Source organism: Coregonus lavaretus, assembly GCF_964263955.1.
Source record: "Coregonus lavaretus genome assembly, chromosome: 37".
NCBI classification, from domain to species: Eukaryota; Metazoa; Chordata; class Actinopteri; order Salmoniformes; family Salmonidae; genus Coregonus; species Coregonus lavaretus.
In genome coordinates, this window is record NC_140024.1 from 4258505 (window position 1) to 4277584 (window position 19080).

Here is a 19080-nt window from a genome sequence, read left to right on the forward strand (position 1 = left end):
GTCGAGCTGCACTTGGTAATGAACTAAAACACTCTGCCAGCTTGTGATAGCTGTCACGTCATCAGTGAGTTCTTAAAGGGACAGGCTTTCTTACAATAATAAAAAAATCCCCATCAAAATCCGTCAGTTTAATCTACAGATATCTGCCTATGTTGCCCTTCCGCATCTGCAGTGGAAAGTGGCAGAGCTGCAGCACTGTTTGTCAGACCAGGAGACATCCCGAAAATAGGTATTCTCATGAAAACAAACGTCTGTAGCGTCCGAAGGGTTTGGCATACTAACATTCTATGGAAAGATCAGACTCTCATGAACACGATGGTGTTCTCCGTTTTGCTCTACAGCCCCCATAAGCCCCATGGGACACATCTGAAGTCGGTAACGCTGACATGGCAACTTCTGTCTGTAGAGTTCGAACCGTTTGGGCAACAAACTAATATGACCCACTGTGGAAAGGGGAAACTCTCACGAACACGATGCTCCGTTTTGCTCTACGACCCCCGCAAGTGTCTCGGGACTCGTCTGAAGGTAACCCATACAAATGAATGGAAGTATGGAGGTAGTTTTGTGCCAACCAAAAATAAGCTGTTAAATATGTATCCAAAAAAACTAAAATATTTCCTGACCTTTCTTATATCTCCTAGATACAGGACAGACACTTCAAACCTTATCCCTTATGATACAACATTTTAACTGTCTTTTTTGCCATGTATGAATGTGTTATTCAATGTGTTTCTATGGGCTATAGTATTAAAGGCCAAATTCAATATTTTATCAAACAATTTGTAAAAAAATATTTATATACAGTACCAGTCAAAAGTTTGGACACCTACTCATTCCAGGGTTTTTCTTTATTTTTACTGTTTTCTACATTGTAGAATAATAGTGAAGATATCAAAACTACGAAATAACACATATGGAATCATGTAGCAACCAAAAACGTGTTAAAAATATCAAAATGTATTTTATATTTGAAATTCTTCAAAGTAGCCACCCTTTGCCTTGGTGACAGCTTTGCACACTCTTGGCATTCTCTCAACCAGCTTCATGAGGTAGTCACCTGGAATACTTTTCCAACAGTCTTGAAGGAGTTCCCACATATGCTGAGCACTTGTTGGCTGCTTTTCCTTCACTCTGCGGTCCAACTCATCCCAAACCATCTCAATTGGGTTGAGGTCGGGGGATTGTGAAAGTCATCTGATGCAGCACTCCATCACTCTCCTGTTTGGTCAAATAGCCCTTACACAGCCTGGAGGTGTATTTTGGGTCATTGTCCTGTTGAAAACCTTTGGGGTTACTACATGATTCCATATGTGTTATTTCATAGTTGTGATGTTGTCACTATTATTCTACAATGTAAAAAATACTAAAAATAAAGAAAAACCCTTGAATGAGTAGGTGTGTCCAAACTTTTGACTGGTACTATATATATATATATATATAGTAGGGAGAACAAGTATTTGATACACTGTATATACTGTATATATATATATATATATATATATATATACCTAAAGGGTTCCTAAGATTCCAAATCTATTCCATATGTTAGCTTAGTATAAATGTTTTACTCCTGAACTTATTTACGCTTGCCATAACAAAGAGGTTAAATACTTATTGTCGCAAGACATTTCAGCTTTTCATTTTTTATTAATTTGTAAAAATATCTAAAAACATAATTCCACTTTGACATTATGGGGTATTGTGTTCAGGCCAGTGACACAAATCTCATTTTAGTTTCAGGCTGTAACACAACAAAATGTGGAAAAAGTCAAGGGGTGTGAATACTTTCTGAAGGCACTGTACAACATTGTTTACACTGTTACAGCTATCACTTGGAGGTTGAGCAATGAATTAACTAAGCAGCTTTAGCGCTATCTGCTGATCAGTCTTTGGAGACTATAGCATGCTAAAGCAACAGTCCATAGGCCTAACAACAGTGCTTTGTGCCGAGCTTGAGAGCTGATAGAAATGGTGAGACAAGATCTTATTCAGTTTGACATGTCTCTTGTATTGCCTTGTGCCGCCAATCCCTCATTGAATCAGAGCGGACCTGAAAAGGTAGGTTCTAAAACCAAATTTAGACCATTAAGAATGACTTAGTCTCGCAAGCCAGATACTGTACTCTCATTGGAGGGCCGGCGGCGAGGCTAAGGATGACTAGTCTGGGATATGTTTACCTTTGTCATAAAACAATTGCTTCATTCATATAAACATAGTTGAGATCTAACCCAATGTCAAACAGACAGAAGCCAATTCAAAGACAAAACCTAAGTATATCCCTCTCCCCAGTATCCATCCTCACACTCCCGAATGACAAATATTATCAGGGCAGTCATATAAATTAGTTCACATCAAGCTCAGACATTTTTCCTCCAAATCAACCAATCCGGTTATCAGAAAGAGTGAGACCACGCACTGTATTTTACATTGTATTTGCCACAATTAAGAGGCAAACAGTCACGGAAGAAGGAGACCACATAGGCTTTAGAGAACAATCTTCAGAGAGATTTTCCAATGGGTTCTGAGTGAGTTGTCTAATATGGAACAATCTGTCTAAATTGTTGGTGAGTTATGGCTGTATCTGTTTCAGTGACGGATATCAATTATTTTCTTACCAGTGGATAATTAATTATCTGCAATTGTGAGGCATTTTCTTACTCTGTAAGCCCACATATGCCTATGTTACACTGAGCCTTCTAGCAAGCAGCTCTAACGCCCTGGACCAGAGCTAGGTGGATTTGTGTTTGTCATCATTATTTTCTCTGTTTCACTTCCAGCACTAAGACTGTGTTGATAGGTTCTCTCAGTGTTTAACTCTACTCCTATTGGCTATCTCACACAGTAAAGCTGCACTGATTGGACCACACTCCCTCTCCAGGTGCCTGGTGGATGTGTGTCCAGCCGAAGGGTTGCCTGAGGTTGAGGCAGAGGCGGAGCCAGTTGAACCAAGCCCCCCAGTGTCTCCCCCCAGAGAGGCCTCCCCTGAACCAGAACCAGAACCAGAACCAGAACCAGAACCAGAGCCAGAGCCGCCAAAGAAACAGTCTCCCCCAGTGACAGAGGCCCCGGCAGTGACCGAACAGCCAGAACCAGCCGACCAGAAAGCTCCGCCTACTGCCGCCCCTCAGGTAGGGAACATTTTAACAGCCAACAGGATCCTTGTTATTACACTGTAGTTACATGGGTGTTATTGGTTTTTTTTTATGTTCACTGCTCTCATTACAGGAAGAGGACGGTGCCGACAAAGGAGGGTGTGAAGGTGAGTCTTCCTGCTCCATGTAATATGAGGATATTCATCAATGCTTAACAGTAGCGTATATACACTATATTGCCAAAAGTATGTGGACACATGCTCGTCGAACATCTCATTCCAAAATCATGGGCATTAATATGGAGTTGGTCCCCCCTTTGCTGCTATAACAGCCTCCACTCTTCTGGGAAGGCTTTCCACTAGATGTTGGAACATTGCTGCATGGACTTGCTTCCATTCAGCCACAAGAGCATTAGTGAGGTCGGACACTGATGTTGGGTGATTAGGCCTGGCTTGCAGTCTGCGTTCTAATTCATCCCGAAGGTGTTGGATGGGGTTGAGGTCAGGGCTGTGTGCAGGGCAGTCAAGTTCTTCCACACCGATCTCGACAAATCCTTTCTGTATGGACCTCGCTTTGTGCACAGGGGCATTGTCATGCTGAAACAAGAAAGAGCCTTCCCCAAACTGTTTCCACAAAGTTGGAAGCACAGAATTGTCTAGAATGTCATTATATGCTGTAGCATTTCCCTTCACTGGAACTAAGTGGCCTAGCCCGAACCATGAAAAAACACCCAAAACCATCATTCCTCCTCCACCAAACTTTACAGTTGGCACTATGCATTGGGGTAGGTAGCGTTCTCCTGGCATCCGCTAAACCCAGATTAGTACGTCGGACTGCCAGATGGTGAAGTCTGACTCATCACTCCAGAGAACGCGTTTCCACTGCTACAGAGTCCATTGGCGGCGAGCTTTACACCACTCCAGCCAACACTTGGCATTGCGCATGGTGATCTTAGACTTGTGTGCGGCTGCTCGGCCATGGAAACCCATTTCATGAAGCTCCCGATGAACAGTTCTTGTGCTGACGTTGCTTCCAGAGGCAATTTGGAACTCGGTAGTGAGTGTTGCAACCGAGGACAGACTATTTTTACGCGTTACGCGCTTCAGCACTCAACGGTCCCGTTCTGTGAGCTTATGTTGCCCACCACTTCGACGGCTGAGCCGTTGTTGCTCCTAGACGTTTCCACTTCACAATAACAGCACTTACAGTTGACCGGGGCAGCTCTAGCAGGGCAGAAATTTGACGAATTGACTTGTTGGAAAGATGGCATCCTACTGTATGACGGTGCCATGTTGAAAGTCACTGAGCTCTTCAGTAAGGCCATTCTACTGCCAATGTTTGTCTATGGAGATTGCATGTATGTGTGCTCAATTTTATACACCTGTCAGCAATGGGTATGGCTGAAATATCCGAATCGACTAATTTGAAGGGGTGTCCACATACTTTTGTATATATAGTGTATATGACAGCACAATTATCAGACATTAAAACTACTACTACTAACTACTACTCTAACATTTTCGATCTTATCATGACTTCCTGTTTTGCGTGATTGTATTGATCTGATTGGCTGTCTGACCGTGTCTCCGCCCAGTGCCCTCCAGTTGCGCTCCAATCAGGAGCCTGCTCATGCATATCCCCCACGCCTGCCAGTGCCTCGACAGTCTCACCCAGTTGCTACGCGACAACAACCTGACCGCTCCTAAACTGTCCATGCTCGCCCTGCCAGAAGAGCTAACCCAGCTAAAACATGACATGTCCGAGCTACCCAAGCAGGCACGACAGTATTGCCAAATTATCTTCAACCGCCTCAACAGACTTAACCCAAACGCAGTGTCCCAACACCAACCCCAGGAAGATGCCTCCAAGGAGTAGCACTCCCTTCCCCTGTCCCAACGCCTGCCCTTCCCTGCAGACCTGGAGTTAGATTCATAAAATTAGTGTCAAATTAGATCAACCTTCTCCTCAGAGCGCCAAGTCAAGTTTCACTTATCCTGAGACCTCCCGACCCCATCCTGACCCCATCCTCGCCCCTGACCCCTTGACCCCCGACCTCCACATCTCTGCCATCATGCTCACTACCGTCCCCCCTGCTTCATCGCGAAGAGCAGCAGTCATCCACCCACTGCTCAGGTGAACTGAACCCTCTAAAGGGTGAAATGTCCTGTGCCGTGCTGTTCTGTGTTGTGCCAAGCTGTGTTGTGTCGTGCTGTGTTGTGTCGTTCTGTTCTTTCACATGACAATAGCCTCTTTACTGTTGTACCCAAGTTATCCCTGGGCTAAGCAAACCCCTTGGGTTCTAGTGTTTTCGTCTTCCTACAAAAGTTCTAGAACGCACTCAAGTGTTGTTTCTAGAATTTTAATCTGATAGTTCTGGGTTGTTGGTGTGTATCAACAGAACGCTCTTGAGTGAGTTTTCTAGAGTTCTAGAATAATCTGTCAGGGATTCCTCAGAGAGGTCTGGAACATTGATGTCTATCAGAGTTCTAGAATCCTACTTTGTGTTCTTCAGAGAGCTTTGGTAAGGACAGAGGAGGGAATGTGCTGCCAGCAGTTCAAGTGGAGGATGTGGACAGAGACGTGGGGATGGGAGGGGGTCGCAACATCCCCCAGATCATCACCTCCCAGGACCCCCTGTCCATCTCTCTGACCGTGCCTCTCGTCCCCATGACCAAGCACAGGTAAACTGACTATACACTCTGCTGCTTCAAAAGTCTATCTGATGATTATAGTAGCTGTACAGACTTGCTCTATAGTGATTTGAATGACAGACAAACATTTCATTTACTAGTTATATTGCCCTAATATTACTCTCTATTTTTCTCTCTTTTTCTCACACATTCAGCAAAGCTGTGGCTGCAGAGTAAGTTATGGCAGATTTGTCTGTGCAGTTTATCCTACCCTTGTCTCATTGTCTCCTATTGTCTCCCCTCAGTGGCTCGCTCCTCCCGGTAGAAGAGAGAAGTGCTGAAGAGGATGATGTTGGTGGTGTTGATGACTTGGAGATGCAGACCGGCCTCCTGACTGTGGAAGATGAGTGAGTGATGCCACACAGGCAAATGCACAACATGCATGCAAAACCAGTGGAGGCTGCTGAGCGGAGGACAACTCTTAATAATGTCTGGAACGGAGTCAATGGAATGGCATCAAACATATGGAAACCATGTGTTTGATGTATTTGATACCATTCCACGTATTCCGTTCCAGCCATTACCATGAGCCTGTCCTCCCCAATTAAGGTGCCACCAACCTCCTGTGATGCAAACACGCATGCACACTCGCACACATGCACACACACACACTCACTCACTCACTGATGATGTAATATCCTGCAGGGATCGTCCAACATCAGTGGCCAGCTATGGCAGTGTGATTGTCCAAGAAAGAGTGACTACTCTGGTCAAGCTGTTTAAAGCGAGGACGGTCCGCAAGAAGGAAAAACTGATGGACCCTGACGACTCTGAGGAAGACAGCCCTCAAGCCTGTAGGTCACAACTAAACATGACCTTTAACCTGTGACCCTGACCCTTGACCTTACAACAAGCAAAATACACAATTGCCATACGATTTTCTAAAATATATCAATGCAACCCTGACCCACATCCATTTTCACATAACCTATAACTTTTGACCTCTCACTCCCAGCCCCAGCCAAGGCACCCCCTCCCCCTCCTCCCCCGCCCCCAGAAGAGGACAAGAAGGACATCCCAGCCCTGGTGGAGGAGGAAGAGGCGGAGGAGTACTGGGACTTCTATGGATACCCAATCAAAATCCTCAAACTTCCCAAAATGCCCCCACTTCCTAGTTGGCTTCAAACCATAGTGGACTATCGTTTCCCTTCCAGCATCGACCCCTATACCGGTGAGTTAGATACCAAAACATATTATACTTAAGCACTAAGGCCCGAGGACGTGTGGTACTGTACAGTGAGGGAAAAAAGTATTTGATCCCCTGCTGATTTTGTACGTTTGCCCACTGACAAAGAAATGATCAGTCTATAATTTTAATGGTAGGTTTATTTGAACAGTGAGAGACAGAATAACAACAAAAAAATCCAGAAAAACGCATGTCAAAAATGTTATAAATTGATTTGCATTTTAATGAGGGAAATAAGTATTTGACCCCCTCTCAATCAGAAAGATTTCTGGCTCCCAGGTGTCTTTTATACAGGTAACGAGCTGAGATTAGGAGCACACTCTTAAAAAGAGTGCTCCTAATCTCAGTTTGTTACCTGTATAAAAGACACCTGTCCACAGAAGCAATCAATCAATCAGTGTCACGATCGTCAGGGAGAGAAGTAGACCAATGCGAACATGATTACTTTATTTAATTAAAGTGCACACACGAAACAACAAAACAATAAACGACTCGTGAAGTCCACGGTAACAATGACCGACACGGAACAAAAACCCACAAACACAAAAGGAAAACAGACAGTTTAAATATGGCTCCCAATCAGAGACAACCAGCCAACAGCTGACACTCGTTGCCTCTGATTGGGAGTCACTCAGGCCAACATAGAAATAGACAAACTAGAACCCCCAACATAGAAATATAACACATAGAATAAACACACCCTGGCTCAACATATGGAGTCCCAGAACCAGGGTGTGACAGTACCCCCCCCTAAAGGCGCGGACTGCGACCGCGCCTCAACCAGAGAAAAATAGGGGAGGGCTGGGTGGGCACTCCTCCTCGGCGGCGGTTCTGGCTCCGGGCTTGCCCACCACCCTCCAATAAACCCCCCATAGTGCCCCTGGTCCGGTCTGGCCCCGTTGGCTGGAGCTGACCTGGACGTAGCAGGAGCGGCTAGCTTCAGCTCCGTTGGGGAGCAATAAAGCGGTACCTGATTTGGCACCGATGACCAAGGCACGGGTTGTGCCGGACTGACGACGCGCACCCCAGGCTTGGTGCGTGAGGCAGGAAAGGACCGGACCTGGCTGTCGATGCGCACCCCTGGCTTGGTGCGTGGAGCAGCAACGGGCCGGACCGGGCTGACGATACGCACCCCTGGCTTGGTGCGTGGAGCCGGAACGGGCCTCACCGGACTGATGACTCGCACCCCTGGCTTGGTGCGTGGAGCTGCAACGGGCCGGACCGGGCTGACGATGCGCACCCCTGGCTTGGTGCGTGGAGCAGCGACGGGCCGGACCGGGCAGACGATACGCACCCCTGGCTTGGTGCGTGGAGCCGGAACGGGCCTCACCGGACTGACGACTCGCACCCCTGGCTTGGTGCGTGGAGCAGCAACGGGCCGGACCGGGCTGACGATGCGCACCCCTGGCTTGGTGCGTGGAGCCGGAACGGGCCTCACCGGACTGACGACTCGCACCCCTGGCTTGGTGCGTGGAGCAGCGACGGGCCTTGCCAGGCTGACGACTCGCACCTCTGGCTTGGTGCGAGTGGCAGGAACGGGCTGGACCAGGCTGATGACTCGCACCACTGGCTTGGTGCGAGTGGCAGGAACAGGCTGGACCAGGCTGACGACTCGCACCCCTGGCTTGGTGCGAGTGGCAGGAACAGGCCGGGCCGGGCTGGCGACGCGCACCGTATACTTGGTGCGAGTGGCAGGAACAGGCCGGGCCGGGCTGGCGACGCGCACCGTAGACTTGGTGCGAGTGGCAGGAACAGGCCGGGCCGGGCTGGCGATGCACACCGTAGGCTTGGTGCGTGGAGCAGGGACAGGCCAGGCTGGGCTGGCGACGCACACCGTAGGCTTGGTGCATGGAGCAGGGACAGGCCGGGCTGGGCTGGCGACGCACACCGTAGGCTTGGTGCGTGGAGCAGGGACAGGCCGGGCTGGGCTGGCGACGCACACCGTAGGCTTGGTGCGTGGAGCAGGGACAGGCCGGGCTGGGCTGGCGACGCACACCGTAGGCTTGGTGCGTGGAGCAGGGACAGGCCGGGCTGGGCTGGCGACGCACCCCGTAGGCTTGGTGCGTGGAGCAGGGACAGGCCGGGCTGGGCTGGCGACGCACACCGTAGGCTTGGTGCGTGGAGCAGGGACAGGCCGGGCTGGGCTGGCGACGCACCCCGTAGGCTTGGTGCGTGGAGCAGGGACAGGCCGGGCTGGGCTGGCGACGCACACCGTAGGCTTGGTGCGTGGAGCAGGGACAGGCCGGACTGGGCTGGCGACGCACACCGTAGGCTTGGTGCGTGGAGCAGGGACAGGCCGGACTGGGCTGGCGACGCACACCGTAGGCTTGGTGCGTGGAGCAGGGACAGGCCGAGCTGGGCTGGCGACGCACACCGTAGGCTTGGTGCGAGAGGCAGGAACAGGCCGGACCGGGCTGGTGACGCGCACCGTCCATTTGGTGCGAGGGGCCGTAACAGGCCGGACCGTACTGGGGACACACACCACTGGCTCTACCCCGGGAACTGGAACGGGCCGGACCGGACTGGTAACACACCCCAGTACCTCTCGCCGTGCCTCTAAACCTCCTTTCCCTACTTTGACCAGTGGCCCCCGTAACCTGGTGGCCTTTTGAATACGCCCCTTTTCTGCCTCCGTCAGCCCCGTCGTCCATGCCCTGTGCCCCCCCTAAAAAAAATGTGGGGTTGCCTCTCGTCAGTCTCACTCCATGGCCGGCGATCCTCCCATTTCCAGTCTGCCTGCTCCTGGACACGCTGCTTGGTCCTTGTATGGTGGGTTTTTCTGTCACGATCGTCAGGGAGAGAAGTAGACCAATGCGCAGCGTGATGAATGAACATGATTACTTTATTTAATTAAAGTGCACACACGAAACAACAAAACAATAAACGACTCGTGAAGTCCACGGTAACAATGACCGACACGGAACAAAAACCCACAAACACAAAAGGAAAACAGACAGTTTAAATATGGCTCCCAATCAGAGACAACCAGCCAACAGCTGACACTCGTTGCCTCTGATTGGGAGTCACTCAGGCCAACATAGAAATAGACAAACTAGAACCCCCAACATAGAAATATAACACATAGAATAAACACACCCTGGCTCAACATATGGAGTCCCAGAACCAGGGTGTGACAATCAGATTCCAAACTCTCCACCATGGCCAAGACAAAAGAGCTCTCCAAGGATGTCAGGGACAAGATTGTAGACCTACACAAGGCTGGAATGGGCTACAAGACCATTGCCAAGCAGCTTGGTGAGAAGGTGACAACAGTTGGTGCGATTATTTGCAAATGGAAGAAACACAAAATAACTGTCAATCTCCCTCGGCCTGGGGCTCCATGCAAGATCTCACCTCGTGGAGTTGCAATGATCATGAGAACGGTGAGGAATCAGCCCAGAACTACAAGAGAGGATCTTGTCAATGATCTCAAGGCAGCTGGGACCATAGTCACAAAGAAAACAATTGGTAATACACTACGCCGTGAAGGACTGAAATCCTGCAGCGCCCGCAAGGTCCCCCTGCTCAAGAAAGCACAAATACATGCCCGTCTGAAGTTTGCCAATGAACATCTGAATGATTCAGAGGAAAACTGGGTGAAAGTGTTGTGGTCAGATGAGACCAAAATGGAGCTCTTTGGCATCAACTCAACTCGTCGTGTTTGGAGGAGGAGGAATGCTGCCTATGACCCCAAGAAAACCATCCCCACCGTCAAACATGGAGGTGGAAACATTATGCTTTGGGGGTGTTTTTCTGCTAAGGGGACAGGACAACTTCACCGCATCAAAGGGACGATGGACAGGGCCATGTACCGTCAAATCTTGGGTGAGAACCTCCTTCCCTCAGCCAGGGCATTGAAAATGGGTCATGGATGGGTATTCCAGCATGACAATGACCCAAAACACACGGCCAAGGCAACAAAGGAGTGGCTCAAGAAGAAGCACATTAAGGTCCTGAAGTGGCCTAGCCAGTCTCCAGACCTTAATCCCATAGAAAATCTGTGGAGGGAGCTGAAGGTTCGAGTTGCCAAACGTCAGCCTTGAAACCTTAATGACTTGGAGAAGATCTGCAAAGAGGAGTGGGACAAAATCCCTCCTGAGATATGTGCAAACCTGGTACCCAACTACAAGAAACGTCTGACCTCTGTGATTGCTAACAAGGGTTTTACCACCAAGTACTAAGTCATGTTTTGCAGAGGGGTCAAATACTTATTTCCCTCATTAAAATGCAAATCAATTAATAACATTTTTGACATGCGTTTTTCTGGATTTTTTTGTTGTTATTCTGTCTCTCACTGTTCAAATAAACCTACCATTAAAATAATAGACTGATCATGTCTTTGTCAGTGGGCAAACGTACAAAATCAGCAGGGGATCAAATACTTTTTTCCATCACTGCATATGGCCAATATTCCATGGCTAAGGGCTGTTCTTATGCACGATGCAACGCGGCTTCCTGGACTCACCCCTTAGCTGTGGTATATTGGCCATATTCCACAAACCCCTGAGGTGCCTTATTGCTATTATAAACTAGTTATCAACATAATTATACAGTAGACAAGTAATTTTGGGTCATACCCGTGGTATATTTAAGCGATAAGGCCCTAGGGGGTGTGGTATATGGCCAATGTACCACGCTTATGGGCTGTTCTTAGGCACGACGCAACGCGGATTGCCTGCATACAGCCCTTAGCCGTGGTAAATTGGCCATATACCACAAACCCCAAAGTGCCTTTTTGCTATTATAAACGTAATTAGAACAGTAAACAAGTAATTTTGTGTCATACCCGTGGTATCCGGTCTGATGTACCACGGCTTTCAGTGAATCAGTATCCAGGACACAAACTATATAATAGTGGATAATATCCCTCACCAATTTTACTACCATATACCCCTGTACTATTATACATTCCTATACAACACAATATAATACTTTACTGACATGACCAACAGGCGGACGAGTGCGCCTCTTACAGGCCCATCTCACTTCTGAATCTTGACAGTAAAATATGAACTATCTTTACCAACGTGACCTTGGGCCCTGATACTAATGTAATGAAATCATAATATACCTTTCAGCCCCCACTGAGTTGTTATATTCACGTTGTAGTTGACTCTGCTCTGTTTGTGCCTCTTGTCTCCCTATAGACCTGGTCTACGTGGTGTGGCTGTTTTTTGTGATGATGGCGTGGAACTGGAACGTGTGGCTGATCCCGGTGCGCTGGGCCTTCCCCTACCAGACTGCAGACAACATCTACTGGTGGCTGTTAATGGACTACACCTGTGACCTTATTTACATCACTGACATCATGGTCTTTCAGCCCCGCCTGGAGTTTGTACGCGGAGGAGATATTGTGGTAAGGGGATCTGGATAATCACATATACTGTAGGCAGTCACATACGTACATGCGTATAAAGAGAGGCACAAATAAACAAACAGGCCCTCTATGGCAAGTAGTACTAGAAAATGTATGCCAACAAAGACAATCATACACACAGAGTCAGACACTTCTAAAACACACATACATGTACATATTTAAGGAACAAACGTATGTTTTAATTTCTTATCTTTTCTTGCAGTGTGACAAAAAGGACATGAGAGACAACTACATGACAACAGAAAGATTCAAGGTGAGACTGAAGCTACACTGTTTCTCCTTGCTGACTAGGCTAGTAGATAAGTAACTCTATATTTCTATGATGGATGTGAGGAGTGTTGGTTTGTAAAGGAATTATTTGTCTTTCAGATGGATTGTATCAGTATGTTCCCCATGGAGATATTTTACTACTTTACTGGAGTTAACTCCCTCCTCAGATTCCCCCGCCTACTGAAGGTACACACACCACTCACATAGGCACACACACACACACACACACACACACACACACACACACACACACACACACACACATACATGTACATTCTTTGTAGTGCTTAGATCTTAGTGATTAGTGATTGATTATTGATGCCTCTCTGTTGTCTCTCTCTCTCTGTTTCAGTACATGGCTTTCTTTGAGTTCAACGACCGTTTGGAAGCAGTAATGAAGAAAGCCTACATCTACAGGTACCAAAGAGGGACACATAGAAAACACTCTGACCACCAACCACACATACATACTCTACGCAGGACATTCGCTGAGCACAAAACACTCAGCAGAGAAAATGCTACACGAACACACTCAAAACACAATACACATGTTTAGCCAGCAGAGGGTGCTGTAGCCCTTACTGAGCTCTAGTAACTTTTTCTCATTCCCCCTCCTCTCTCTCGCTCCCTCCCTCCCTCCCTCTCAGAGTGATCCTGACCACTTCATACCTGTTGTATTCTCTCCACATCAACGCCTGTCTGTTCTATTGGGGTTCTGACTATGAGGGGCTGGGGTCCACTAAGTGGGTCTACGATGGCAGAGGGAACAGGTGAGGAGAATACCACAAAACAGTCACAAAACAGTCAAAAACCTCACACCAACCACATTACCACAAAACATCCAGCTTTTTCCAAGTCCTCTTCTGCTGTCACCTTTAAAAATGTGTAATTATCCCAGACGTGTGTGTATTTGTCTGACATCTGTGTGTATACCTCTGTCTGTCTGTGTGCCCAGTTATATCCGGTGTTACTACTTTGCTGTAAAGACCCTGATCACCATCGGTGGTCTACCGGACCCCACCACCGTGTTTGAGATCACATTCCAGCTAGTCAACTACTTTGTTGGTGTCTTTGCTTTCTCCATCATGATTGGTCAGGTAGGTGTAGCAAAAACAATTCATGTTCATTAAGGCATGCCATAGCAAAACATTTTCCGACAGAAAATGAAAACAAGCGTTTCTTGATGGCTCAGATAGTATGCTCTTGTTTCTGAGTGTTATCTTCCGTTCCATGCCTACTGAACATAAGGCTTGTTGTTCTGCTGTTGTTCCAGATGAGAGATGTAGTGGGGGCTGCCACAGCGGGACAGAACTACTACCGGGCCTGCATGGATAACACCATCAAGTACATGACCTCCTACCACATCCCCAAAGAGGTCCAGAACCGAGTCAAGACCTGGTACGACTACACCTGGCAGATACAGGGCATGCTGGGTAAGGAACGTTGGCTGAACGTTGTGAGAGTGCTGCATCTGGAAACGTTTCTGTTATGAGCCTATCTGCTTGCTTACAATCCCCTCATCTCTCTCATTCTCTCTGTCCATCTGTCTCCCTCCTTACCTTTATCCCTCCCTCTGTCTCTCTCTCTCTCTACAGATGAGCAGGAGCTGTTAATCCAGCTGCCAGATAAGATGAGGATGGACATGGCTGTGGATGTTAACTACTCCATTGTCAGTAAAGTGGCCCTGTTCCAGGTAAGGGGAGGGAAAGAGTCTCAGACATCGCAGCCCTCGTCTTTGTCAAATCTTCAATAATACATACTATACTCTCTCTCTCGTTCTCTTTATTTCTCCAATTGTACTAAACTCCCTCTTTCATGTCTCTCCATTCCCTGCCTCTATAACTGCCCCCCCCCCCCCCCCCCCCCACCTCCCCCTCCCCCCTCTCTCTCTCTCTGTTCCAGGGCTGTGACAGACAGATGATCTTTGACATGTTGATGAGGCTCAAGTCTGTGGTCTACCTGCCTGGGGACTTTGTCTGTAAAAAGGTAGGCCAATATAATAATAATAATAATAATATGCCATTTAGCAGACGCTTTTATCCAAAGCGACTTACAGTCATGCGTGCATAAATTTTTGTGTATGGGTGGTCCCGGGGATCGAACCCACTACCTTGGCGTTACAAGCGCCGTGCTCTACCAGCTGAGCTACAGAGGACCACTGTGATGGGAGTGATGCCCTCACACTCCCATCACAGCTTTACCCCAAGCTTAGCCTAAATCACTTGCACATGGTCCATTCTCTCTTTGTAAACCATACCTCTAATTGTACCTGTGTGTGTTTGCTATGATCTGCTATAATGTGCTGTGTGTCCCGTGTGGGCAGGGTGAGATCGGCAGGGAGATGTATATCATCAAGCAGGGGGAGGTTCAGGTGGTGGGAGGACCTGATTTGAAGACAGTGTTTGTGACAATCAGGGCCGGCTCTGTGTTTGGAGAAATCAGGTGAGAGCCCCCCTTAATCCCTGGTCCAAATGTTTTCCTCATATACAGTGTCATGTATTGGAATATCTAAGGGCTGTACATTGTACACAATTAACCTGTTTCAGCACTCATGCATGCAACAATGCACATGCTATGTCTCTAGCTTGCCTCTAGCATGTCTCTAAACATGAAGCATGTGTTTGGTGTTTGTTTGGCGTGTAACCCATCTATGTCCTCTGATTGGACAGCTTGCTGGCAGGGGGCGGGGGGAACAGACGCACGGCCAACGTGATGGCTCACGGATTCGCTAACCTCTTCATCCTGGATAAGAGGGACCTCTCAGACATCCTGGTGCATTACCCCGAGTCCCAGAAACTCCTCCGCAAGAAGGCCAAGTGAGGGGGTGACCTCTCAAATCCAACTTTCCTACCCTTTCCACTCCCCTATCCCTCTCTTCTTACCCAGGACACAGCCAAAAGGCCAGAGGGGGAAGGTCAAATGGAAGGGCTGGGACGTGGGATATGAGTCTTGGAGAAGGGAAGGGTGGAGGGGATGGATAACCTACACACACCCAACACACATCCCACTACATATTGTACATAGTGTTTTTTATCATACCCACTGATCTTGTGATCGCTCACATGATGGTGAGGCAAAAGGTGCTCTCTCTTTCCCTCTCTTTACCATAGCCTCTATCTCTCCTCTTCATCTCTTCATCCATCTGTCACTCTCTTCCTCTGTCTGTTCATCCGTTCTGTATCTCTATCTCTTTCCCTCTCTACTGTAACTCTCTCTCTCTTTGATAATGGTTAAGAGGAGTTTGAGATCCTGATTAAGAATTATTGGTTTAAGTGAGAGGCAGGCAAGTGAGAGGCAGGCAGAAGTTAGGAGGGAATCAGGTCTGGATAAACAGACAGTCTCATGACCTGCTCTAACTCATCCATGGCATCAATTTTAGTGAGGACAGGGCGGTGCAGTGTGTGTGTGTGTGTGTGTGTGCCTGTGTGTGTCTGTGTGTGTCTGTGTCTGTGTGCACGTGTACGTGCGCGTATACTGTATATACAGTATATATATATATACAGTGTATTAGTTTGTGTGTGTATACTACATGTGTGCATGCCTAAATGTTTCAAGCCCACAAAATGCATCAATGTACACAGTGTGTATGCACAGTGAGACCATATCTAAAAGGTTTTCTTCAGTCTGACTGACCTGACCACAACTTTTCCCTACCTCCCTCCCTTTCTAGGAAAATGCTGACGAAGGATAAGAAGCCAGAGGAAAAGGCAGAGGTGAAGGAGACTGCCGAGGTGATCCCAGACAGGCCAGAGACCCCCAAGCTGTTCAAAGCAGCCCTGGTGGTCACAGAGCAGGCAGGCATTAAGGGCACCTTCGCCAAGCTGAAAGAGGGCTACAAAACTGGCGAGACTGAGGTAAACAGTACACGCATGCATTTACATGCACACATCTAGTGCCATACACACAACACACCTACCTCTGTGTCTGTCCCCAACTCTCCCTTCTCACACCCTCCCTCTTACGCTCTCTTTTTGGGGGTGGATTAAAATGGTTCTGAAATCAATCTTTGTTCTTTGAAAAAAACTCTCTCTCACCCCCAACCCCCTCTACCACCTCCACCAGTCCTCTAGACTCCCCATACCTCCTCCCTCCTCGATGGTGCACCGTCACTCCCCCATCCCCCCTACACATCCCCGCATCGAGGATGACGAAGATGTGGTTTCCGAGACGACCGACAGCATGATGCTCATCCGCATGACACGCCGTCACAAAGGTGAGGAGCTCCTGTCCGTCGAGCAGAAGCCTGAAGATCAAGAGGAAGAAGAGGAAGAAGAGGAGGAGATGGAGAAGAAGTAGAAGGAGACAGAGAAGGAAATAGACAGAAAGAGAAGGGGAAGAAGTGTTGTGATCTCCCACTACCCTTCTATGCTCTTCTGTGTGTATATTGACATTGAGATTACGGACCGAAATGGTTAAAAAAAAACATTCTCTCTCTATTGCCACGTTCACTTCATGTCAGAAACTCTGGACCTCCAAGTCAAAATGAACGTCAGTTATTTGCGTAGAGCTTCCTATTGGTTGATTCTGATACTTCCCAAGTGGGAAACTCTGGTATCGTCTTTCTATAACGAGTAAGCAAGTCGGAAATTTCTGAGTTTCCGACATGACGTGAACATGGCATATGTCCCCCTTGGGAAAGTTCCCTTTACAGAGTTATCCTTTCATATTCTGGGATATTCTGTGTGCCCCTTCTTTTCCTTCACTCCCTCGTGGTCTCACTGATGTTGTGTGTGTTTTAGTACCTTAAAGCAGCAATCAGCAGTTGAAACAATAACAAAGCTTACTTCCCGCCGCTGTTTCGGTAAAAAGCTGAGGGATGTAACCACTGTCAAATTCATAGACAGAGCTATGGATGCAAGGACTGACCATCCATGATATCAAAATGTAGTGTTATGCATGTTTTGAGGCTATATAGTGTTTGTTTACATTTACTTTGTTTACAAACATTGAAGTAAAGCTTATATTTTGGGATCTGAAATGGTACGACTGTTGAGACATTTATAAGTTATATTCTTCAAGAATCAATGGGTACACATTATTCATTTATAAGTCCAAAAATGTATGTAGCAACTGCAGATTGCCCCTTTAATCCTTATTGAGGCTTCATAATCCTATAGAGCCCTTATGGTTATAAAACTCCATTAGACAGGGGGCTTAGCTCCAGGTCTGCTACTGCTTCCTGCTTCTATGTACTGCCCCCAAGGACCTGTGACAGAGGCACTATGGCCTTAACCAAACCTAGACGTTGCTGGTTTCTATATTTCTTTAGCCATTCCTTTTTAAAAGAGAGGCCATTTTCTTTTGTAGTCTGTGCCACAAGAGTAAACACTAGTCTTTGACTCTAAAAGTATGCTTAGCATTTAATCGTTGGGAAAAAACATCTGTGTTTCTCGTAACTTTTTTTTTCCTTATCTGAACTCTGAGATTAAGCGGTCCTGTGTTGGTTTCCATGGTGCCGTGATGCGTCACACTAGTCGATATCTGATTGGCTGATTCAGGGTCGTTGCCATGTGTCCTCCTGTCTGACACAACAGGAGCACAAATGGGTTTCAATGATTTTACTGAGTTACTGAGTTGCGAGGTCAGAGAGTGTGGGTGTGTGTGAGATGTGGAAATGAGTGTGTATGAGCAGGAAGAGGTGCAGAAAGCCAGAGGAAGTGTTCATTGTGTCCGTCTCAACCAAACGGGAAAAGGTAGAATAGAAAGGTGGGAATAAAACAATGCTGAGCAAGCCTCAGAACTAACCTCCGTCCAACGCTGTGCTACATCTTAGGGTGTGATGAAGTGTGTGTGTGTGCATACTTGTGGTAGGAGTCACATTTTAACTTAAGTTAAGGTTGACTTTCCAACCATAGTGGGTTCTTTTTACACATCATAGCGTAGCATACTTCAGACATAAAAAGATGCCTAGGTGTTATTAGAAGATTTAGGGCTAGATTCGATCCGTATCACAGAAGTAGGATATCGCGGAAGATCTGAGTTATAGCTTGATTTAAATTTCAAGGCAATGTTCCGGCATTCGCGGATACTACATTCACGGTAAACGCTGCATGTCGGCTCAATCGAAAATTAACTTTACATTTTAACGCGGATCTTCCTAGATACTGCCACGATACGGATTGAATCCAGCCCTTAAATTAAGTTAGCTCAAGGATTATGCCCATCTTCCATGTTTTTATCAGACTGTTTTTAACATGGATATGTATCAGTCGACTTGACGTGCTTTTGGTGTCATTTTCAACTGAGAAAGTATCAGACACACTGAACCAGGAAATGAAAGCTTGTGAATCCAAAAGTCAAGCATTTATATATATATATTTTTTGTTTAGTGTTTAAAAGAGTATCTTTGGAACCAACAGCTGAATACAACTGGCTATATGTAAGCTCTCTTGTTGGATTCAGTTAGATTTTTGACAATGAAGAAGAGGAATGTTTCATAGATTATAATTTGCCTAGCATTGTAAT

The 19080-nt window shown here is 47.1% G+C and overlaps 1 protein-coding gene across 1 annotated transcript in view; it reads left to right on the top strand.

Annotated features, from left to right (window-relative positions):
- Window positions 1–17362, top strand: part of cngb1a (cyclic nucleotide gated channel subunit beta 1a) — a gene marked incomplete at both ends in the record, with an annotated part of 77732 nt that extends 60370 nt beyond the window's left edge. Inside the window, 23 exons of the mRNA XM_084154052.1 lie at window positions 2879–3128; window positions 3226–3259; window positions 4687–4868; window positions 5062–5225; window positions 5491–5501; window positions 5605–5773; window positions 6028–6129; window positions 6428–6576; window positions 6738–6953; window positions 12116–12324; window positions 12548–12598; window positions 12715–12801; window positions 12968–13032; window positions 13263–13385; window positions 13571–13712; window positions 13889–14048; window positions 14211–14308; window positions 14518–14601; window positions 14939–15057; window positions 15285–15431; window positions 16286–16469; window positions 16678–16828; window positions 17355–17362. Coding sequence (XP_084010178.1) covers window positions 2879–3128; window positions 3226–3259; window positions 4687–4868; window positions 5062–5225; window positions 5491–5501; window positions 5605–5773; window positions 6028–6129; window positions 6428–6576; window positions 6738–6953; window positions 12116–12324; window positions 12548–12598; window positions 12715–12801; window positions 12968–13032; window positions 13263–13385; window positions 13571–13712; window positions 13889–14048; window positions 14211–14308; window positions 14518–14601; window positions 14939–15057; window positions 15285–15431; window positions 16286–16469; window positions 16678–16828; window positions 17355–17362 — 2905 coding nt within the window. The remainder of the gene's footprint in view (window positions 1–2878; window positions 3129–3225; window positions 3260–4686; window positions 4869–5061; window positions 5226–5490; window positions 5502–5604; window positions 5774–6027; window positions 6130–6427; window positions 6577–6737; window positions 6954–12115; window positions 12325–12547; window positions 12599–12714; window positions 12802–12967; window positions 13033–13262; window positions 13386–13570; window positions 13713–13888; window positions 14049–14210; window positions 14309–14517; window positions 14602–14938; window positions 15058–15284; window positions 15432–16285; window positions 16470–16677; window positions 16829–17354) is intronic.
- Window positions 17363–19080: the final 1718 nt, after the last annotated feature.